This window comes from Ptychodera flava, chromosome 14, assembly GCF_041260155.1.
Source record: "Ptychodera flava strain L36383 chromosome 14, AS_Pfla_20210202, whole genome shotgun sequence".
Lineage (NCBI taxonomy): Eukaryota > Metazoa > Hemichordata > Enteropneusta > Ptychoderidae > Ptychodera > Ptychodera flava.
Window position 1 is genome coordinate 21,350,139 of NC_091941.1, and position 18,238 is coordinate 21,368,376.

Consider the following 18,238-nt stretch of genomic DNA (forward strand, 5'->3'; position numbering starts at 1 on the left):
CCCTGTTTTCAAAATTTGGAATAGGGGGGGTCAGCCACTTTTTGACGTCGGCAAAAAATAATCCACCGGCCCCCCCCAGGCTGAAGAAACTGACCAGTCCCTTACTAGATATTGAAGAAATTTGAAGATTTTTGAACTGACAGTCTGACAAAATTGAACTGGATTTTGAATATATATGCTTCTGAGACTGATCTTTTCACAAGAGAATATTTTGTTTTGAATTGAGCAAAAAAGCACATCAAGTGACGGTATACCACGAGATTTTGACCAGTTCAAGACATATATGCACGAGTGATAGCGAGTGCATATATGAAGTGAACTGGTCAAAATCGAGTGATATACCTTCGCTGGGTGTGGTTTATTGCTAGTATATTATAATAGTATATTGAAATTCTGGCGTGGAACGTCAAAAATGAATTTTTGCTCTTGCCAAGAGCGCGTGAGTGTGCCAACGGTGGTATATCGCGAATATACCACAGTTCTTTTCACGTGTCGACCAATCACAGATCGCTGTATTTGTGCCATCAATACACTGGTATATAATTCACATTATATCATACCAGTATATTGATGGTGCAAATGCAGTGATCTCATTGGTCGAGAGGCGAAAAGAACCATGGTATTTTCGTGATATACCATGGCTGGCACACACACGAGCTCTCAGCAAGAGTCAAAATCCTTTTTTTGACGTGCCATGCCAGAATTTCAATATACTTTTATGATATAATAGCAACAAATCACACCCAGCGAAGGTATATCACTCGATTTTGACTAGTTCACCTCATATATGAACTCGTTATCGCTCGTGTATAGATGTCATGAACTTGTCAAAATCTCGTGGTATACCGTCTCTGGGTGTGCTTTTTGCTTAATTATTCCATCTTTATTACATATTCCATTGAATTATTCTGGAACAATATATTTTGTGTCAGTTTTCTCCTTCCTGTTGTAATGCCTACACTTCAACTTTGTTTTTTCCACTTCATCAACGCAGAATTTTCCACTGGCTGAGTGACTGCCCAGCCATACGATTGAACACTCACCCAAGTACACTCACCACGCAGCAAGGACGGGTCAACACAGCAAGACAATAACACACACAAGTATTGCTTCCTGCACCAATTCTTTATTTTTTAAAGCAACTGAACGAGAAATTGACTCACATTTAATAATAGTTATAGTGTTATTGTAGAGAGCCGTGTAAAACTTTGAATTGTCAACAGCTAGAACACTACTGGAGGAGAGAAAGAGAGAGAAAAAAAGCAACCACTGAACGCTAAAATCTCAACGTCAACATCTTCATTATGATGCATTAAACAAACTATGTTACAATATCATCATTCTATTTACAATGCTTATTATGTAAAGTAAAGATTGTAAACTTCTAGGTCGCTGCCACATCCGCCAAGGTCATTGTCATCAAACTTTCTTCTTCTTCTGGCACTTAGGTTTGCAACTCACAAAGTTGGTGTAATGTAGATACAAACAAACAAACTTAAATCGCAGTTATTGCAAAATAGTACATTGCTGAACTCAAAAAATTAGCTTTTTGAAATGTTTGGAAGAGGTTTAGTTAGGACATTGGACAAGTAGTTTTTTTTTTGTCTTGGAGAGAGTCAATTCAAACGATCTGCTGCAGTATTTGCCCTGTAATTTTCTGTTTATAGAGGGATTTTTTACACAGTCCCTCCATCCATTGTGACTATGTGACTTTGACATAACATCTCAAATGGCTTATTGCACTGGTACAGCAAAACTCAACTGGTACATCTGATAGTAGCTGAACAAACACAACAAAATGCCACTTTTTCTGTTTTTTCATAGAAATCTTGACTTTTTTTGCCGCATGTAAAGAGGTAGCTTCTACTGCAATGTACCCTGACTGACAAAGGTTGAATAAAAAGACCAGCTGAACTTTGCCTTATAAATATTGATGGATATGCTTTATCAACTGAAGGAATGACTTTGATAAATCTTGTGACATTGTTACATATTTTGCTTCAAAACGGCTTAAAAAAAAATTAAGTACCTCTATTTGATCTCTCTATAGCTTTCTTAAGCAACTACAGAATCCACGGTATGCCAGTTATTTTTTATCATTTGTTGCTCAATAAACGTGTCTCGATATTACTTTAATTACAAACACAGATGACTATGGTAATATCTATTAATATTATAGGGCTAGTAATGTACCATTTAAGACTCTATGTTATCTGAATGCCCAATGGGCAACTATCATGAGTGTTATATCTAAGTTTCAAATGAGTTGTTTCACGAACAGAAAGAGTCGACACCAATGTGAAGAACACATCTCAGATGTGGAAATGGAAATAAAAGTAGCAAGATCTTTTTTTTATGTTCTTGAACTTAAAAAAAGAGTATGAATTTAACAAATTCATCCCACAGATAAGAAAGAAAAATGCCTGATTTCTACTCTACTTCTAGTCTGATCATCTGTGCATAGATCTGGTTATTCCAAAGTCGACAGAACGGTGACTCATAATCAAATAAACATAGAGACAGAATGAGATAGAGACCACGACAGAATCTGCACAGGCGGTTTTGGTAAAATAGTATATTGCACTTGGAAGGAGACGCGTGGCAGTTGCTGATTGACCTGCTCCGAATGCAGTCCTTTTTTTTGTTCAAGCTATTGATTAAAGGGCTCCGCTAGAAAAAAAGGACAAAAAAAACACAGAAGGAAAGAAGTTGGCCTCAACTATTGACTAGGAATTATTTCTTTAATAACAACTCCACATTATGACTGCATTATCATAACGTTTTAAATAACTCATGAAAATTTCACAACTTACTGGCAGCTACCAGATGATAATTTTGTTCTAATGCCAGCTACCTCTGTATCTCAAAACTTTTAAAATATGACAATTTGCAACTGACAGAGAACTTACTTGTACAGCAACATTAAATTCATTTCAGCGTTAGAAAAAAGCTACTATCCAAATTATTTGTGATGTAACTGTCATTACAAAATTAAATAACGAACCTTATACAATCTACCTTTATAATCAAGAATAGCATAAATACATGTTTTAATCCGTAACAAAAACACAAAGTACTATTGGCATTTCATACTGTCATCGATGAAATAAAAATACAAACTTAGGCACTGGAAGGCAAGGATGATTGGTACAGATGGAACGACTTCAGGTTTGGATTGCTTGGTCCGTCAAAGATGAGGCGGCCCATAGGTGCCTCGTACCGGTACATGGCTGGGGTCGTATCACTTCTTTGCTTAAAAAAACAGCATCTGCATCAATGTACATTGTAACTGCTAACTTTCCACTAACATGTAGGAGCTCAGCTCCTGGTACAACACAGAGAAATGCACAAAGAGAATTCCTTTCTTTTTTTTTTTAACTTTTCCTTTTCAATGTCTGACACCGTGAATACACGGACTCTAAATGCTTTGTGAAAGGGAAAGAGACAAAACACACAAATCATGATAGAACTTCTGAAATACTAGCAACTCAGAAAGTGAAAAAAGAACAACGTCATTGAAAACATTTTTATGAAATTGGCAAAAATTCTTAAGTACAAGATCAAACTACGCAAGTCTTTACTCCTACAATAGTTTATTGGTCGTTGTCCTATGATACTGTGTGATGTATCTAATTATATTAAACCTCCTGTAATATGACACACATTAAATTGATCTGTTGGTGACATGCATGCACAGTCTTTAAAGCTATCGAAGTAGAATGGAATGAACTTGACATTCAAGTTAAATATCTTACGTCAAAGGAAAAAAGCCAGACACAGACAATACAATATGCTCTGTCAATCTGCACACAAAGCGTTATCAAGTCAAACGTACATTTGTTTAAACTTGCTCCCTCTTCCCCCCATGTACATTGCTTTGGTGACTTCAAAACAAGATTTGAAAGTCAGAATACAGTCTGAAATATCAGGAAATCGCCTTCAACTTAGCTAGATCAACCTTTACACAGTATATATGTACATAAAAGAATCTTTACATAGTCCTCACTTTGGAAAGGATGTATGACAATCTTGGAGCGGGAAAAATACAAAACTCACCAGGAAAGAATTCAAGGAGTAAAAACTGCCCTGATGGGAGCTGCAACTCTCAGTTCCTTATCTCTAGTACATGCAAATTTGCAAAAAAAAAAAATTCTCTGCTGAAAGTTTTGGCTATACACAGGGTAAACTACAAAACACTGCTCTTGTAAATCTTAAATCGTTTTCTACATGTTTAAAAACCCTTCAGGCAAAAAAAATTTTTTTTGATCAGTCAGTCTAGATTTATGGGTGTCTATTACGAGATTAAAACGTAACTTTTTCTATTTCACCTGTTTGATCCCTATTCCCTGTGGTATGGCCAGTAGGGACCATACAGCAAATCATTCGGAAACATCGGATACATCAGAAAGGAATTCAAATCATTCCGAAACATCAGATATATCAGAAAGGAATTCTAAGGGTGGGATAGGACTAATAGGTCAAACGCTGCCTGCAAGTACCTGGGAAATTGGAGCTCGTCTGCTTCATGAATTATGTAAATATAAACAATACTGACAAATCTCATATTTTTTGGGGGGGATATTTAGTCTATGATCAAACGGTGCACTTCCTCTACTGTTTTCTGAGGATGTTCTTTGCTCGTTTGTCAGCCGCCTGGATACGGTTGTCAAGGGACTCAGCCTACAGCAAGGAGAGGAGGAGAGGAGGGGGAAAAAATAAATAAATTACCACCGAAGGATTGACAACAAAAATAAAATTGACATAGTACCTGGGGTGTGTGCATAAAATAGTGGGAGGTATTGCTTAAAAGAAATTATGTACCTTGTAACAATTGACACTGAGTTTTGTTTGAGTGGATCTGTCCCTTACAACTGATAGAGATTGATTCAAACCACCTGCGATGGATGGATGGTGGGAAGGTAATACAGAGTACTGATGACAGGAGAGACTTCATCGTGAAATAAAGCCTATTTTTCCAGTATGCCCTCAACAAATACACAGAAAAAACAGGTTTCATGGACTCAACAGTGTGAATGTTTCCGCAGTGAGCACTGTATATATAATGATGAACAAAGGATATAAGAATAAACAAAATTTTTGAGTTGAGACAAGTTCTTCTGCGGGCCAGAGTAGAGAGTGTTCTTTGATGTCAGTGGTAAGCTACAATGGCCTGGACAGTATAGCGCGACTTTCATTTTTTCTCTGGTGTACATGCATACAACGTCTTTTACTGCATGATGGCTGGTTTTTAATAGTATCTCATTTGCAAGGGACAAAATCACTCAGGTAACAAAAAGCAGACATGTTGCATATTAAAACCATATAACACAGGTCTTCACATCATGCATTGATCAGAAATACAAACACATGTACAGTATACCTGGTACGTGAAAATAAAAACAGAACAGACACAACAACAGTTGTGACAAATAATATGAAACACTGGGACCGACTGAAAGAAAAAAAGTATCAAAAGCAAATCTATACAATAAAATAAAACACAGGAGTGTGGCAGCTTTGCCTGGCAACCTAGAAAACTGACACAAAACATTACACACATAAAAAAAGATTAATTTAATTAAAAATAGGTAATTTAATCAATCACCCCTTCAAATGGAATGACCGGGGTGGGATGATTGGCTAGAGGAAAGGAAATGTGGATGACAAATGTGCTTATGGATAGGCTGAGAGACTTACCAACTCAGAAAGTTTTTTAGAGTTGTTGATAGAAAAATGTAGAGTTTTTGTGATGAGCTTGTTCCACTCACAGGTGAAATTTTGAGGCAATGTGATTTGTCAGAGGAGAAAGAGAGAAACATAAAGGTGCTTAGAATATCGGTGTATGATTTGAATGATGAAAGTTAACGTTACATGTCACTTCTAGAGATGAGTTTCATGTCAGTATTTCATAAAGACAGGGCCAAGTAAATTTTTTTTCAGGTTCAAGTTCCCAGGCTCATGCAGCAGCTTATTCCTTAAGCAGCTGTTGGGTCCGTTTGGTGGCTAAACCAATTCGGTCCACATTCAACCGGCTCTGAGTAACGGGTAAAAAAAACCGTATAAGCAGGTGCCGAGTTGGCGATTTTATCAAAACAGGTAGCCACGAAAGGAACAGACAAACACAAAGAAAGAAAAAAAAAAGAAGAGAAAATCTTATTACTACGGGTAGCTTATTGGTGTTTTTTTTGGATAGAATAGTTATATGTCATCGTAGGGAAGTATCACTAAGTTTGCAGATTTTGTTTGGATCTTGTATGTTTCTTTGTTTTTTCCGCGGGGGGATTTGAGATGTGATTCCTGATTATCTGTATGAGGTATGAGGGATGGTTTCCCCTTCTGTCCTGGTCTCTACATTTCCCCTCTTAGTGATACTTTCTTTGTTGATTTCAAAATGAATCAGGAACTTTAACATGTGATGGGTGTGAATACGGGAGATGAAAAGTATGTAAAAGATGGGGGGGGGGAATCAAACAAGGAAATGAACAAAAAAGGAAAACTATTAAAGAAGCTGAAAATGTATCTCTGGCAGAGCCTATTAAACGTGAGAATGACGGTTTAACATGGTCTGGGAATGCAAGGAAGGGGAAAACACAGATAGAGTGCTTGTTGAGAAATGTAACTGTGAATGGTTAAACCAGGAAAATCTGAAACGATACCACACCAATAACCAGTGGGTAAAACCTCTAGTGTTTGTTCTTGTATTATATGTATGGGTACATTAATTTGTATATGTATGTAATGCTATGTGATTTTTCGTTTAAAGTTATCTTACAGAGTGAAATAGTAAATAATACATTGACAGAGTGCTGATCCAGTTCAAAAGTAACCAAAGAACTGCCCATGAGGGGTTAGTGAGACAACATTCAACTACAGTGATGGCAAGGACTAATTCACTGGTGACTATTTGGAAAGCAGATTGGGGAAAGAGAGAAAAAAAAGTAAATCTGAAGGGAAAAAACACTAGCAATGTAGACTAGATGTCAGTAAGTAGATTTAAAATGTGCTGTGTCATCGGCTTCATGCATTGTGATAAATTTTTTTTTTATTCCCCAGCCTCATGCAGCAACTCGGATCCTTTTTAGCTTTGGGTCAGGATCTTGGTGGCCCGGGTGTTGGCCTGACCGATGCGGGCTGCATTCAACCGGCTCTGAGTAGATGTAACACAAACCGTACGGTAGGTGAAAAAATAAAATATCATACAGGAAACAACATGGACCAGCAATATATGCACACAGGCACACACAAGGGGGGGGGAATGAACGGAAAAAATGTTGTCAAAATAATAGGTACCACCAGACAGATACACAGACATGAAGGAGAAAGAAAAAAAACTGTATTACCATATGCAAACTAAGTATTAGTGAGAACTGGAAAAAACCTTGTGTGTACTACAATAGGCATACAATATCTAAAGCACACAGCTTTGCAAAAATTCAAGGAGAAAAGTAAAAAAAAAATAATATACACACAAATTATTTTTTCTGGTTTGTTAGCCGCAGATCAAAAACCAAAAAAAACCAAAATTCATGATCCGATAAACCATGGGGGTAGGGAAGCAGGAGCTGCTGTGCTTACATATTGCATACACTTTTTTTTCCACAAATTTTTAGTAAAGCTTCTAGAATCACACACGTGGTATTTGAAAAAAAAAAATCTCTAATGAAGGAAAGTTAACGAGAGGAGCGTAAAAAAACGAATGAAGAACAGAAAGGACTGCCTGAAAAGTGAAGTCATTGGTAGAGTGGTTTAATGCCCTATCTGAAGTGATTAATAAAATCTAGAAAACAGAAATTGGGGGGTAAAAAATGTTACACTTTGAGATCAAATGCTGAAGAAGGACAATGTAAATACACTCAAGTAAAAATCCTCAGCAGATACACAGGTTGTTATGTAACATGCATACTTAATAGTAATATCAAAAACTGAGATTTTATTAATTGCATAAATGTTAAATACTTGAAGAAAAGAGTGGTGACCATGACGATGATGATGACTATGATAATAATAATTATAATAATAATAACGATGATGGTGATGATGATGGTGATGCCTGTACAACTTCGCCCATCAACCCCCGTTTCTCCATACATCGGTCCCACTTCACCATTGGTCCGCAATGGGGAAGGGACCAAAAAAAAGTATGGTGGGGAAGAGGTGGGAAAAAAAAAAAACTAAAAATGAGATGTGCCAGCACATAATGTAGATATACTGTTAGTGAGCTGAAACCCTCTGGAGAAGAATGGACTTGACATGTGGCCATGCACACATTTTGTTCTACACCGCACTATGGCTTCGGCTTATCTTTATGAAGGATTTGACTTGCTCGTGTGTTAGCTTTCTCAATTCGTAAGACATTTGAAGAAGCCTGATAGAAGTAGAAAAGAAGAAGCACAGAAGGAAAGAGAGAGAGAGAAGTTGCAGATCATGCTCTGTTTTCAAAGTTAGTCCGGAAAAAAAAGACAAAAAAATACACTACAAAAATCACACGGACAACTAGACGACAAGTTTGAACGATCTGCATGTGTCTATTTGTTCGGAAACTATAGACCAGACAGGCTATACAATACGGGCAGTTCTTTGTGCATACAACATATCCACTTGAAAAAGATCACCACACAAGTTATCAACCACATGTATGTACACAGCATCAAAAAGTGCTTAGTGCAATCTGAATTTCATAGTCTTGGGGGGGGGGGGAGCGGAGGTATGGAGGCTGAGAGGGGAAGGAGGGGGCATGAATTAATAGTATTTTGGGGATTGATGACTGTTCTATGACGGTTCAGGGTTGGAATCAGGGAGAGAACAGGGATTGACTGTGATAAATGATGAAAAGCTGATAATTTTTATCAAAGAGAAAAGATTTGTCAAGCCACATCAAAAAAGATGAAATGAGAGATTTGAAAGCACTAAAAAGGAACACAAGGAGCAGTTTTGAACGTCTTAAAAAGAGGTTGCTCTCATTCTAAGTTACACTATGCCGGAGAAAAAGATTAAAAGCTACTTTCTACGCTGTTAGAGTGTGAGTTTTTGCTATATGGTTGTTCTTTCTTAAATTTGAAGAGAAAAAAAAAATCGGCCAAAAATCTTGTTGAAGATCGATGGCACATGTACGCCCTTTTTTTATTTTGAATACCACTCTTTCTGTCTCTCTGGCTTGCTTGTGTGGAAAAGTGTGAATGTACACAGTCTTGTCTTCATGCAGCTGCGAGTGAGCTTTCGATAAAAAATCCATGCTTGCCCGAGTGTGCACACACATAGAGCACATATGTCTAGTCTTTGAGTAGTTTTGCTGCACGAGTGTTTGCAACTGAGAGACGTTGGACATTGGACTCGGCCTGAACCATGGTTGGTGTACGTGAACAAAATTTCACGTAAAAAATAGATATAAAAATTCCAAAAATCATATGAAACAAAGAGTGCAAATCAAAGTTTGGTAAAAAAAGAGAAAGTGATAAAAAAGACAATTTGTAAGTAGAAATTCACTTGAACTACATATCATATTTTAATGTATAAAAATGTTTAAAAAATTAGCAAAGTACTGCTGCTATAGAATTGTTTAAATTATTGATTTGTAAAATCCTAGTTGACACTAGAAGAAAAATGTTTTAATTTTAAGATTTGAAGAGAAGTTAGGTAGCGGAGGAGATGAAAAAAAATGGAGAGGTGAGATGATCGAAAGAGAATGGAGATGGAACAAGTATATGGCCCCGTACAGGCATGGCAGGTGCATCAGTGTTGTTTACTAGACAAGACACACAGCGAGACACATCTTGAGTGAAAAAAATGCCAAGTTTTGCACATCGATAGGAGGGGATATGTTCTACCAGTCAAGAGTAACAGCACTGGGGTTCATATTACTAAGTATATGAGTGCCACTTCAGGAGGCTACTACACACTCACAGCTTGCTTGCAAGTCAACCACTGAAAAAAAACATGACCTATTTGCCATGGTCACTGGAGACAAAAAGAATTTCTTCTTTGATGGATCATACTTGTTATATTACCGTATAGGGAAAAAATTGACTAAGTTCTGGAACATCAAATTTGTTATATTTTCTGATCGAAAGGTTTGGCTTGAATAAATCCACCGCGTTGCGGTTTTTCCATGTGACCAGCACAGGTGAAGTTCATGTTCAACATCAGAGACTGACCATAGCACATGCTGTAACATTGTACCGGTAGGTGTTAGTCACAGTGGTACAGATTTTGGCTCAAGGTTACATACGCGCACTACTTGCTTCTGAAATCTATTAACACTGCGGGACAGGCTTGATTGTTAGGTTAGAAAAGGCTGTACAGAAGTAATGCAGGCTACACTGCTGCTATGCACCATATGAGGTACACAGGGGACAGACTGGTAACACACACAGGCACTGCTCTTAGAAAATGTAAACTGGATGATGACCATGTTTGCATAGAATCTAGAAGCAAGGTTCAATGATTATACAGAAAATTCAGGGGGAATGAGGAGAATATCAATGCTTTTACAAGATTACAGAGGGAGTTCAGCAAACACCAACTACTGGAAAGAGAAAGTGAGTGAGAAAAATCGAAGTGTTATAAATTGGTGAAATATTCTCTCACTTGAATGAAAGTCCCCGAGGTAAATTTATTGTTCTGAACTCTCAGTTCTTTCAGTGCAAATTTACGGCAAGAGTTTGGACTTGTCAAAGGTATGTGACAGACATATTTCACCAAAGTAGTTCTTTACTGCTGGCTGATCTGCTGGATGCCAAGTCCGACACAGTGTTAAATAGTCAAGGTTTCAGGGAAAGTATCTACAAAACAGGCAAAAACTCTCTCCTTCTACGGTACTGTAATAGAACACTATAACAAGCATATAAATTCTATGACAACACACCAATCCCTAGTAGAGAGAGAGAGTGGAGGGAAAGAGACAGTTAAACACTGAACTACGGTACATCCGTGCAGTCACTGATATCAACGGAGGGAATTCACTGTGCTGTTTCTCAATACCTAAGGGTCAGTCAAAAAATAGGTAGGATTACACAAAGAGAAGTAGGATATATATGCCTTCAGACATTCTTAATCTAAAGCTGCAGAGTATATATTTTCTTTTCCTTTGCATTTCTTTGTATTATAGCATTTCTTGTTAAAAATCAAGAGGGTATACAAGTGGGTTTACCAGAGCAATCTTTAAAGAAGAATGCCTGAATTCACAAACAGGAGGAGACCAATGTCACTATTTTCTCAATGTTTTATGAATTTCTATATTTATTTTTTACAAAAAATCAAGGTCAATTTTGTATATTCAGAATCCTGACAACCACGGTATCACCCTGGTACAGTTGAAGCCAGTTAGAAATCCACCAGCACACGATGAAAATAGCAACAATAGCCTCTCTCACATACAGAGGAAAAGAAGTATCTAAGGAGAGGCTGGCCGGGTGACAGAAGGCAACACCTACCTTGTCATTGATACGGTCAACCTGTCTGTTCTGTGCTTCGATTTCATTGCCCATGTCCAGAGCCATATGCCTCAGGTTGCCCACTATCCCACTGACTTGTCCCAGATTCTCGTCCATCTCATCTTCTCTGGCGTCATTGGTTATCCTGTGGTGATCACAAAACACATCAGATACTGGATGTTGTGGCTATACAATTGTTAGGTGCAATGTATTTTCAATTTTTTTTTTTCACCACACACACATCACCTGATACATGAGTGTTGACATGACATGCTACAACAATATGTGTTGCAATATAAAACTGCAACTTCATTTGTTCAAAAAATATCTCTGTCAGATACACTTTTCGCAGTTTCTTAATGTATTTGACATAACTGCATATTATGTAAGAAACATATTCTGTAAAAGGTTTTAATTCGGCAAACGACTGCATAATTAGTGTGAATAAGGTTTGCTTTGTTGACAAGCTACATCACGATATGAAATAGCTACTGATGATTTCAACACAGAGAAAATGTCTTCAATACCCATATATTGTATCACATGTGATGTAAATAATTATTCTATTGATGGTTCTGATTATTATCATGCACCTTGTAACATAAGATGTGGTTCCGCCCAACGCATTCCTATCATCAGAGACCCTGGCTGGTTGACTTGACACCACTTTGCCATCCTCCGATGATTTCCACGTCTTCTTGTAGTCGTCACCCTTTTCAAAGTTTCCAAAGCTGGAAAAAAAGGGGAGAGAACACAGACAACCAAAATTCATTGATGAAACTGACTTTCATTGGCCAATTTCAAAAAAATATGGTAATATGCAGAATTATTCACAATTTGGATTTTTGTACATCTGAAAGTGACAATGAAACAAAACGAGAGCGTCTTGAGAAAAGTTAGCTTGCTGCCAACCTACATGTTGACAACTTCTAGTTTAATAAAGTGCGAAGTGCTCTCGACTTAACAATCTTCTGATATTCATGTCTGACTCAATATTCTTTCCAATTGATTGTTCTGATCAGGACAATGATCGATGAAACTACGCTATATATAAAATAAAGCTGCATCTAGAAAACTATTGAATTGAAAAGTTATATGATTTATTAAGATCTTCAGATTGTGGTCAGTTTTGGCAAACTTATGACAATCTTTAATTAGCACAGTATCAAGCTACAATAGCCTAATATTTGCTTATCAAAAAATGGCAAAAACTACTGTCTCCGTTAGCTTTCACCCTGATACAAGAGGCTAACACATCTGTTTGTTTCTCGGCCAAATATCCTAACAATGTCCTTGGAAGTGTGTTTTTGCCGGATGAAATGCAACTTCGTCACCGCTGTTACTGGATAGCAATTAACACACTTTTTCCCTTGTACAGTGTAATATAATCATGAAGTTGAATGAACTTAATTGGAAATGATAGATTGATGAGAGCTGTTCATACATTTTATCACACTAGAGTATTTAATTAATCTGCCAACATGTATACAGCCAACATTTTAATTGGAAAATACAATTTAGTTGACCTGACGTTGCGTCTAGCCTTCTCTTTCAATTGACAGTACTGTCAGTTGAAGCATGCTGATTTTGTCTGCCTGTTCTAACATTTGACGAATTATCTCCATTTCTAAGGCAATGTACTCTCCCAACAGAAAATGGCAAACAACTTTAATGGTTGATGGTGAGTGCAGGAAGGAAAAACAAGTACAATATTACAGCCCCGTGTATCAGGGAAATGATCTACTAATCAGACAGCACAAGCTTTGAACCAAAAGGCACAAAAAAATCTAGTCACAAAACATTAGCTTAACTATGCAGCTGGAGCTCAGACCCAATTCTGAAATGACAGAGTAGCCATTTCCCGCAAAGTCCATTACGAACATCCTTGTCAAGCTGGGGTGACTCTAATAGCAGCATGTGCCCTGACCATTATGTTGTAGAGTCCAATAGACGACTCCTGGTCTATATATAGCTCAGTGTGCGATTCATCCATGGCAAAACGCAAGTAAAATACATTATTCCAGCTAGTAGGTATAATCTTTCCAATATTCAAGCATTCGCAATCCAAGTAAATTGGTTGTAATTTAACGTTGACTGTACCATATATGAATAGACTTTAAAAGTCAAATAATACCTTAAACTTAACCAACTAATTCCATAATTTATCTTTCTGCTACTGCGGGATAAAGAACACTGATTCTTAATTATGTGAGCTTGTCAGGAAACAATAAATTCAAGATTTTTTCCTGTACCTGCCTATACCTGTCAGTAGGGTTATGCAGTAAAGAAGTTGTCCGAGTACCAAAAGTGATGTTAAGAAAGAGGTACCTCTCATTGCATGGCAGGTTCACTATTAGCGAGGCACATCTTGACATATACATGAGGTAAAGTCTAACACATTGTTTGAGTATTTTCTGTGTCACATCACAAAATCATCTTTTTTTTCCTTTTTCTACACTATAACAACATGATAGTATACAGCAAATTGTGCCTAAATGTTCTACCATACTTTGTACAACAGCTGCTATTGTTGATACAGACATTAATTTTGCTACTGTCTTGGTAACTGTTGTATACTTGATTATGATAATATGATACATACATGTACATATATACAATGGACCCATGCTAAGCTAAAGTACAAAGTGCCACAGTCAATTTTTGTTGCCATTATAAATATAACCCAAAATAATTTTTTTCATTTTTTCAGATTTTTCCCAAACGTTTGATCAAAAACTGTACTCAATGAAAAGTGATGCCCATTTGCTCCAAAGCTATTTAACAATGACAGAAAAATTCCTAAAAATTGGTAAAATATTGCACTAAAAAATCTGGTGGGAAAAAATACAGCACTCAAAGGGTTAATACTATTCTAGAGGGTATGTGTATATTTATTCATAATGGATGGTACCCTTAGACAAGCACTGATTAATACCATGAGAAAGAGGGTCCCAGTGTGGTTCAGGTGTGCCCAGAAGCTGGATGTCCAAAAAAAGAAATACTGTTGACTTACTTCTTACACGGGCAAACACAGATACCACAGCATTTCTCCAGACCAGTCAGATTCTTCTCAGCCTCTCTCATATCAGTGTTGATTTGGTCCATGCCTTCCTCAATTCGATCCAGTTGCTCTGGATAATGCAAACAAGACCCCAAACACAACATCAAGTTCTCGTCTGTTAACAACTAGAATTTGCACCAACATCATTTCCAATAAAACACAGCTACTGAATACAAGGTGACCATTGAGGATTAAAACTTCACACACTTACTTTATTTGCTAGTCTATATTATTTTTGAGTTCACAGCAAACTATTATCCAACTTTATCATCTACAAGGGATTAGGTAGGGGGGCAAACAGTCCTACATTTACAGTCTATAGACAGTTCTCATAAACAGTGAATGTTTTTTAAATTAATACTATAGAACTACAGCTAATAAATGCACCAACATTTCTTTGTACATCCCAGCTGTTTTGCTACTTTCAAAAGGGAAAACAGTGTTCTAAAAAAGGCAAATTTTATGCTTTAAGGACTACTACGGGATTATTTAGCTTTCAGAACATGTACATCATCATGTTTCATACAGTTATCATACAGTTACAGTAACCACAGGCACAAACACACTGTCAGCTAGATTCACTGCTCTCTCTCAGATTGGTGGCAACTGGCCATAGAAGAGACACGTACATAGCACAATATGTGCATCATATCAACAAGCCTGATTTCAATACCAAAGATTTTTATTAAGTTTTGATCATCTAGGTCCTAATTTCTGATAGGCCTACCAAATTAATTACTGGAAGTTTCAAATTCAGAAAGATTTTCAAACTGCAAAAAAAAGGCAAAACCAACAATCTGTGATGATTGAGATGAATTGTCCCATAATGCAAAATGTTCCTACCATTGAATTTTTCAATAGATGGAGGAAAAATCTTTGACCATATTTTTCTGTTGTTCTTACTCTGTTGTTAACAGTGTGTATTCCAACATTTGCCATAATACATAGAGGATGAAACTGCCAACTCGTGTATGACTAAACATTTTTCGAATTTGGAATATTACAATAAACTGAACTTAGTACATGGTACCTCCATTTGTGCGATTTTAAAATTTGTCTGAAAAATTGGCAGATACGACTAAAAATAACTTTGTCAGTCTAAGTGTGTTGATACTGTGTGAGAGTTTGAGTTTTGTGGGGGCTGATGTTTTCACTAATAATTTATTTCCATTTCACCAAGCAATTTTTATTTCAAAAAATACAATTAAACAATCCTAGACATCAGAAAATAAGAAGACAGAGTTTGTCACTTTTCTAGATGGACCTTGCAGAGGCAAAAAACTGAACAGAGCCACAAGGTGAACGGAAACAGCATGCGACATGATGGCATTTTGGCATCCCTGGGGCACACAGCTCATATTGACAGAACGTTTCCTTTGATATTACAAAGCAAGGTTTCAGTTACATTTTGTTGAAGTTATAATACACCAGATTTTGGTAATCTCATCGGCGAGCTACTGCAATGGACAGGGTTACTAGAAACATCATGTGTAAAAAACAACAAAGGTTGTGTGATAAGGAAGGATTTCATACGGATGGATGATACTACAGATCCTGTTATTGTACACCGTGACGTGTAATACCAGTCTAGCTTTACATGAGCCATAGGTATTGTTGTGCCTTTTGAAGATGATTGAGTGGTGTACAGTTGCTGCCGGTGCAATGCGTCTTGATGCTGCATGACAAGGTGAGTTCAAAGTTTTGGCGAAGGCGGTACCATCTGTGAGTTTAACATGGAACAATGACACCCAGTTTTCCGGAAGAAACATTTGTTGGTCCCAAGTATGCAAGTCTATCACCTAAAGCCCCACACTATAAGAATTACAATTATACAGGTTGCGTCATTGAAATGAAACATTCATGAGGATGGCGTGATGGTTTCATGCACCCGGTGATCGATCAGCGGTCTGCTTTCGTCGAAGTCTCTGCAGACCGATACGCATGCATTTCAGTCAAAGATGGAATGGAATGATTCATGCTACTGTATATATACAGCTCACAAATGATACGTCACTGAACAACATGGTGAAAACTTCATGCTTCTCTATGCATGCAGCACTTAAAAACGAGTGTTTCAATGTTGCCACAAATGAATGCACTACAGAAAAGGTGTAATATGATTCGTCGTCCTATTCTTTGACTTTTTCTTCTTTTTCAGAATAAGTCATTGTAGTTATTGAACAGTAGCCGTTCCTCGAAGGAAGCAACCGAATTGAAATATTATGTGATGGATGTGAAAGGAAGATATGCAATGTGTGCGCAGTGCTCTGTGCTGAATTTTTCAAAAGATGTGGTCAAGGCTATATCCAATCTCATCACATTGTATCACACAAGACTGTAAAGCATGTATTGTCAAGATGGCATCTAATGTATATAGTACTTGAAAAGACTTTTAAACACAGTGTTTGTATTAGACTCTGAAACAAATTAGTTGAAATACATGTACTTTTGAAGGAATTGGGACATGGTCAACTGATAAAAATTGCCTGTTGGCGGCCTATTGGGACTATTAATTGCATTTCCATGATTGCATTAATTTATATATATACTCTTACCAACTTCAAAGCACATCTCTACTCAGACACGTGTGAGTTAAATACTATCACATGGATAATTTCACATAAAATGGGCGACAAACAGCCATACTGGCTCGTGTCATAAAACAAATTCGGTCAACACGTGTTCCATTGAATATTATGCTCATATTACCAGTAGATTTCACAAAACGAGTTACAGAATTTCTGAGATGCAAAGCTGAATTGAAAGTTCGATGGACTGAGACTTAAAGTTCATGATAAATCTGCCATCTGAGTAATAACAATACTTTTTGACCAGATAACAAGATGCCATTGTTTTCACCTTAAAGAGAGACCTAGCATACAGAGAATAAGAAACTCATACAAAGGTATATAAAGAGATGGTTGACATGATATTTTGCAAATACAGATATAAATACATGGAATAAGAGGCAGCATGCACATTGCTGAAAAGGCATTGGAGAGATATTTTCCATGCATTAAATATTAGTAAATCATTGGACAATTAGCACATCATAGGATATTTTATTATTGGGGATAATTTGCACTAGTTAATAAATATACTATTTTGTTCACCAGCAAATTTGCAAGTTTCTTTACTTTTAGTATCTTTTCGTTAACTATTTTATTTCTTTTTTTTGTATTAACATTTAAAACTAGTTCCAGCATTGTCTTAAATTAGACACTGACACGGCAACTGAAAAAGGCAGACACAAGACCTATACATATGAAGGGTTGAGCAAAGTCTACATCCATATCACTAAAAGAGGGGATGGTAGTGTCAAAATTATAAGGGAACATCATCATCTAAGTAACAAACACATTTTTCACCACCAGCCTACTTGCTAGGGGAGGAAAAAAATGCAAAAACAGAACACTTTGTAACATTACTAAAAAAACCAAAAAACAAAAAGACTTTGATCTGTCACCTCCTTGCTCATCCAACATTACAAGAGTGTTGATGCCAGCTTCTTTGCTCTGACGGAGAAAAGTAGAGCGGCAAAATGCAAGAGAGAAAGAAGATATCAGGAAAAAAAAGAGAGAGAGAGAGAGAAATGGAGATTTAGGATTATGATAAACAAAAGAGAGAATGACCGTTTTCTCAGAGTAGTTACTGCACCAACAATGCATTCAACCTTGCCTGGGGTGGACCTCTTTTTTAGCTCCAGGGTTGGTGTTTTTTGGCATATAACGTTAGTGCAATAACTACA

General features: G+C 37.0%; 1 protein-coding gene across 14 annotated transcripts in view; it reads right to left on the reverse strand.

Moving 5' to 3' along the window:
* Positions 1-1,106: 1,106 nt before the first annotated feature.
* The window catches only part of LOC139149727 (synaptosomal-associated protein 25-like), a 77,422-nt gene continuing 60,290 nt past the window's right edge, over positions 1,107-18,238 (reverse strand). For 3 of the 14 annotated variants that reach the window (XM_070721673.1, XM_070721674.1, XM_070721666.1), the window contains 4 exons: positions 14,443-14,560; positions 12,023-12,160; positions 11,430-11,574; positions 1,107-4,680 (listed from right to left, as the gene is read on the reverse strand). In XM_070721673.1, the coding sequence (XP_070577774.1) occupies positions 4,612-4,680; positions 11,430-11,574; positions 12,023-12,160; positions 14,443-14,560 (470 nt within the window). In that variant the 3' untranslated portion in view covers positions 1,107-4,611. Of the gene's footprint in view, positions 9,336-11,429; positions 11,575-12,022; positions 12,161-14,442; positions 14,561-17,956; positions 18,006-18,238 lie in introns of all 14 variants that reach the window. The other 11 variants (XM_070721676.1, XM_070721668.1, XM_070721677.1 and 8 more) reach the window with 10 other exon arrangements.